A 5,955-nucleotide genomic window follows, 5' to 3' on the forward strand; every position below is an offset into this window, starting at 1 on the left:
TTATTACGGACAGAACAATGATCAGCGGAAACCGAGGAGGATGAAGCTGTACTCAGCCGGACGTTCTTAGATAAGCAAACTGTGAGGGGCATAATATCGCAAATACATGCACGTAAATGTAGTAATGATTTTTTTTATGAATCATCAATGAGTAGATTTACGTTGTCTTAGGCCTGCAAAGTTGACGCAAATATTTGATGTTTCATGTTTACATCTTTATATTCTATATAGTGATTAGCAATGTCGACCCAACGTTACGTCTACATCAACCAGTCGGTGAAGCGAATATGTTTACGTACATTGAACATCCGCTTTAATAATTGTTGGGTAATTCCTGTTCTTATATTCAAGTCTTAGATACTTTTAAGTTTTGGACATCCGTTGGTGTATAACTATGGGTTTATCATAGTTTAAGTAGTCATTTCTGTTCTTTTTTTTTTAAATATTTGGTCTTAAATTTGTTGAGGAGTTATGGGACACTTCTGTATTTTGACTCAATGTCTTTTGAAATAAACGACAGAAGAATCCATTATAATTTTACACGATTTTTCCTTCACCATTTTGATGTGTAACAGCGTAGCGCATTATGTTAAAGCGCCAGCTAACGATCTGCAAAGCATGTTTAAAGGGGCATGGTCACGATTTTGGTCAAAAATTATTTTTTCGATTTTATTGTTTAAAACGCCTCAGTAAGGCATTTTTAATTAGCAACCAAAATTTGAGTGTCATTTGTTGAGTTATAAGCGAGTTTCAGAGATTACAATTCCTCGCTATGCAAACAAAGCGTTTGTTTAAATTTTGAATGTTGAAGTGAAAATTCCAGTCTTAGACCTAAAATGAATGTGTTTATCGTTTGGAACTGTTTATTTATGCTTCAATAGAATGAGAATATAGACAAAACATCTTGAAAAAAAAAAGATTTTTTACTGGTATATTTAACCTATGTAAACAAAAGCAGGGCACGAGCCTTGTTTACATGACGAAGAATTGTGAGCCCTTTAACTTGCTTAAAACTTATCAACGGGCACCCAAATTTCATTTGATCATTAGAAATGCATTCATAAAGCATTGTAAATAATAAAAACAGAAAAATAAAATATGACCAAAATCGTGACCATGCCCCTTTAAAACCCTTTATAAGCTCTTTACCCTACGTGGGTTTTTTCACCTTTATAAGAATTTTTAAAATGTATTTTGAAAAAAAAATTGAAACCGTAATGTTATCTCGAATTTTCTTTCATTAACAATTATCTCATTATCTCATGGTGCCCCAAATTACTCGCCTGTTTTGAAAATCATTGGAGTTATCGGAATAATTTTGTAATTCTGTGAACTGAAATGAGAGATGCTACTTAAGACAACGAGTTTCCATATTTGATTGGCTATTAAGACGGAAGTGAGGTACCATATCAAACCTTGTAACCAGTCAGAGCTTATTAAAGGAATAAGGAATAAGGAATCATTCTTTGAGTATTATGAGGTGATAATGTCGGTCGTGGCGTGGTCAAATCAAATGAAGCCGAAAGGTTTTTATGATAGATTTGACCACGCTCCAACCGAAATTATCACATCATAATATTCAAAGAATGATTCCTTATTACTTATATTTATATTATTTCCAATTTGTACACTTTAAAACAACATTATTTTAAAACCACTACATGCTATGTATTACTACCCGGCGCAGCCAATACCGTTTTTCGGTTATGCTCCAAGACACGCCCATTTTGTGTCACTCATATTTTATGAAGTTTTTGGGTTTCAGGGTTCAAAATTGATTCGTAATGTTACCACAGAAAAAGACAGTTGAAAATGTAAATATATAAATATGACAAAAAAATCATTGGTTTTGCAATAATGTGAATTACCTAGTTCATTAAACAACAAAACAAATATAAACATTTTATTTCAAATTTTCTGACAAAAACGTTCCAAATTATTTGATCATACTGGTATTTATTTTACTGCTGTAAAGAATTCGGTTAATTTATGTACTTCAATCGTGATATAAAGACCGACTATGCTTCTATGAGTATTAATAAGATTTTAAGATAATCAAAATGATGACAAGAACATGAAAACAAAAGTCCACGTATTGTTAAGGTTTCTAGCAAATGCGAAAAGCTAGTAGCTATAGTGAATCGCGCTTCCGGTGTCGCTGCTCCCTTTTGCGCTCTGTGGTGTTCTACTTCTTACGGAAGTCGGGCTGACATAATAGTACATCCGGTTTTTGATGATCACAAGATGAGGCGTAAGAAATTTCTTATGTCGGACTGGAGGACCATTTTCTGTACATGAATGAGGTACTGGAACCAAAAAAAATTTCAATTACTAGACAAAGAAATGTCGTAACAATTTATTTGTAGGCCAATATTCATGTATGTAGATGATTAATAAATATGTACCTTCTTTCTGATCGTCGTCGTTTTGCGTGGTAAGTCGGTTCAACTTGTACTTTCCTCGGACAACATCTAAAAAAGATAAAAGTTAAAACACGAGGGCTTTTCAAAAATTCGAATCCTTTGATGTAAACATACACGCAGTCCTCTTGGTTACCTGTTCAGTGCCGTGTGACACAGGATTGCGATGATCAGAAACAAGATGAGTGCCCCCGCTCCAACAAGCCCCAGACCTGGGATAGAAAAACCCAAAAACACCGCAGGGCTGTCGAATATTAATCCTTTTTCTGAAAATAAGAGAAAACAATAGAAATTAGAGATTCAAAATATCAAAGCAAAAGATCAATGAGCATTGTTTAAGTTGTTGGGATTTTTTTCAGTTTCGATCACAGAAAACTTATTTTCAAAAATCGTGAGTTGATATGTGACTTACCTTGAGTGGTAGTGGTCTGTTTCGTGGAAGTGGTGGTACTTTTTGCAGTAGTAGATGTGGAACTGGTGGTTTGTTTAGTTCCATTAGTACATGTGCCGTTCACCGGGTCGCAAGTATTATTAACGCATTGGTTACAGCTGAGCAGGCAGTTTTCTCCATATGTACCTATTGTACACTCTGGTACGAAGAGAAATAAAAATCATATAGTTTTTTTAGAACTTGTCCAAAGCAGTTACATGTATTTTACCTACTCTACAAATGGTCATGTTCTGCGTGTGACCGCTGGGGAGCTCAGCATAGAAAATGAAATAAAAATTGGCTTAGTGCGATTTACCAAATAGACACAACATATGAAAAAGGAATACATTATAAAATGCAAATTTTTGTTTTTAACCACTACGATTATTAGCACAGTCAGTATAAGCATAAGCACGAGTTCTTTTTTTAATGAAGAGAATTTAGTTAAGGAGACACTACAGCCCATTTTGCACTAATGCCATGAAATAACAGTTTTCCCGCACCTTAATTAAATGAAATTTCTTGCAAATTTTAAAGTATGAAGTTTGCAGAAATTACATCATTTTATTTTAAGAATGTTCTAACACCTAGATCCGCCGAACAATTCCACTTTCCTTCTCCGTCAGATTCCTCATGTAAAATGACGCTCTGGGGTCGTATTAAAAAGTGTAGAAATTTCTTTACATGAAGAATTAATTTTTACTGTTTGTTTATTTTTATGAAGCTATCTAGAATATTTTAAAGTGCGAGTCAATATGAAATGAATTTTGAAATCCCGAAGATCTTTAACAAAAAATCGCGAGCTTATTATAGCAGTAATACAATAGCAGTAACAAGATTCGAACTTTCAGTACATGAACAACTTCTATTGTTTTATTGAATTGTGTTTAAAAAAAGAATTAAGCAAGGAAAATTAGCTGTAGTGTCTCTTTCATTATAAGTTAAGTGGTCCTATTGTTTTTAACTTAGCATAAGGATATTACAGAAATTTTAAGATATTTTAAAAACACATTTGCAATACAGGAAGTTTTAGTTTAAAAAAATGTAAACCTATATTTAAAAAGATGTAGCCTAGTCTAATAACTGCGGTTGTGTGTGCAAACAAGTTTTCATAACGCGTTAACTTGGGTTACTAAATTTGTGTGCACCCACCGTGTCAGGTGTGAGATAATTTCTTTCAACAAATGATGATTCAATGCCTGAGTATAATACAACATAATTCTGAATTTTATATTACTATATTTCATACAAAAAGACTTCAGTATGAATATTAATATATCAAAGCATTGAATGCTTATTTTTGGATGTCGTCGGTCCTATAACACACCAAGCGGTTCAGACAAATTATGAAATATTTTCAATTTGTCTGCCTGCACTGCATTCAATGCTTAAACAAAATGTTGTTTATTTTGATTGTTTGGGAAATAAACACGGTAGAATTATCGTCGTCGTTTTATATTTCAGATAAAAATCAAATATGTCGCTAAAGGACATGGCCGTAACTTGAATATTTCCTGCTCTAACGTGTAGATATCAAATATTAAATGGATAATTCTCTATCAAAGTCATTTGAGAAACCCACTTAAGCCAATTTGTATACAATCTGATCATATCCTCGATGCAAGTTATAATTTTATGTATTTCTTCATGTATAACTAGTACTGTGTGTCGCAACAATAACGTATTTATTATTACCTCGATTCAGGAGATTGTCACTAATACAATGTATGCAGAAAAAATGTCCCAAAGTGGTATCGAACAACTGATGCCAGTATTGACACCCTCCGTACCGACTCTGGTACGAACTAAAACCTACGCTCAACCACTAAGTAACACAGGGGAAGTGAATCAACCGAATGTTGATGAATATCATATATAAATGTGTAAATGGTTGTTAAATTCATATGTACATTAAAAATTGTATATCGCATCTAAACTATAATATTGTAGAATTGGTATATCATTTGTATAACAGCATAAGATGATCAAACGAGTGAATGATTGTTGAGATCATTATAGCTATATCGCAAACACTATTATGTTTAAGAGTGAGTGTATGATTTGTTAATGAAATGTAACAGGGCACTTACCTCTAACGCACAGCAGGCCCAGGTACCCAGCAGAACACCCCTGACACACTCCAGTGTCTTCATGACAGGTGATATTCTTGCAGGAGCCACACGTTAAGGAACATTGGGGTCCATACTTTCCATCTGGACACACCCCCAAGACTGCAGCAAATCAATTCATCAGTAACATCTCTCTCTCTCTCTCTCTCTCTCTCTCTCTCTCTCTGTCTCTCTCTCTCTCTATTTTATTTCTCCCTGTATCACTTATAATATCTTAAACAAAATATTTTACTCTGTCAGTTATTTGATTGTAAAATATCACGGTTTGTTATTGTTTAAACCCCGCCACCCACTTACTACACAATGCCAGATAGTTTTTTGTTTCCGTATAGTCAATTACACTTCGAGTTCATTATTTAGTAAATCATATATCAAAAAAAAAATTACTCACCGGTTAGTACACATACGGTAAAAAGAAGGAGCCTTAACAGTTTCATCACTGAATAACATTAAGAGGTGCACGCATATCACGGATATTTATAAACAAAATGTCCGGAATGACGTCGTAGTTATTAAGACATTCCTTCTATAGTAGTCGAGCATAGTTTACAATTCAACTACCGGTAGTAGTATTTACAACACAACCAAAATAAAAGTTATTTTTGTTTTATGGGTTAAAATTATCAGCGGGTGAATGGGGCATTAAATCTGGAGAAAAATTAGCTGGATTAATATTGAACACTCTACAATCTATAATTTTGTAAGAAATAGGATATATTTGAATCCTCTTATCCGTCTATCTGTCTGTTCAGGAAACTAGCATTCGACTGATCAGGGGTTAATCCTTTATACAACAGTTATCCTTGACATTTGTGGTTTGACCATGACCCTAATCTGGGGTCATTTGCCCAAGGTAATAGTTATATAAATTCATTTTTCCCAATAAAAACCTGGTGGAGATTTTGGTTCTTTAGTACAGCTATGGTTGAAACAACGTGCATATAAAATAAAGTAATTTAACAGGACGATTGTCACT

The 5,955-nt window shown here is 33.8% G+C and overlaps 1 protein-coding gene across 2 annotated transcripts; it reads right to left on the bottom strand.

The window, feature by feature from the left end:
- Window positions 1-1,888: 1,888 nt before the first annotated feature.
- LOC128167210 (scavenger receptor class F member 2-like) lies at window positions 1,889-5,609 on the bottom strand. 2 transcript variants are annotated; one of them, XM_052832789.1, is made up of 6 exons: window positions 5,371-5,609; window positions 4,941-5,081; window positions 2,833-3,009; window positions 2,557-2,686; window positions 2,406-2,471; window positions 1,889-2,331 (listed from the first exon to the last, which is right to left on the bottom strand). In XM_052832789.1, exons 1-6 carry the CDS (start codon window positions 5,414-5,416, stop codon window positions 2,325-2,327), a joined length of 567 nt encoding a protein of 188 aa, XP_052688749.1. In that variant the 5' UTR covers window positions 5,417-5,609; the 3' UTR covers window positions 1,889-2,324. The 2 variants fall into 2 exon arrangements, with proteins under 2 accessions (XP_052688749.1, XP_052688748.1); XM_052832788.1 differs by having other exon boundaries at window positions 1,889-2,306; window positions 5,371-5,564.
- Between the last annotated feature and the right edge of the window lie 346 nt (window positions 5,610-5,955).

The sequence above is a fragment of the Crassostrea angulata genome, chromosome 10 (assembly GCF_025612915.1).
Source record: "Crassostrea angulata isolate pt1a10 chromosome 10, ASM2561291v2, whole genome shotgun sequence".
NCBI lineage: Eukaryota > Metazoa > Mollusca > Bivalvia > Ostreida > Ostreidae > Magallana > Magallana angulata.

What these genes read in the sequence shown, in the direction of transcription:
- LOC128167210 (XM_052832788.1), bottom strand. Translation starts at nt 5,416, where the DNA reads ATGAAACTGTTAAGGCTCCTTCTTTTTACCGTATGTGTACTAACCG. An exon ending in GGGCCTGCTGTGCGTTAGAG is followed by an intron (nt 3,010 to 4,940) that starts GTAAGTGCCCTG and finishes TCTTCGTACCAG; the next exon opens with AGTGTACAATAGGTACATAT. An exon ending in ACAGACCACTACCACTCAAG is followed by an intron (nt 2,687 to 2,832) that starts GTAAGTCACATA and finishes TCTTATTTTCAG; the next exon opens with AAAAAGGATTAATATTCGAC.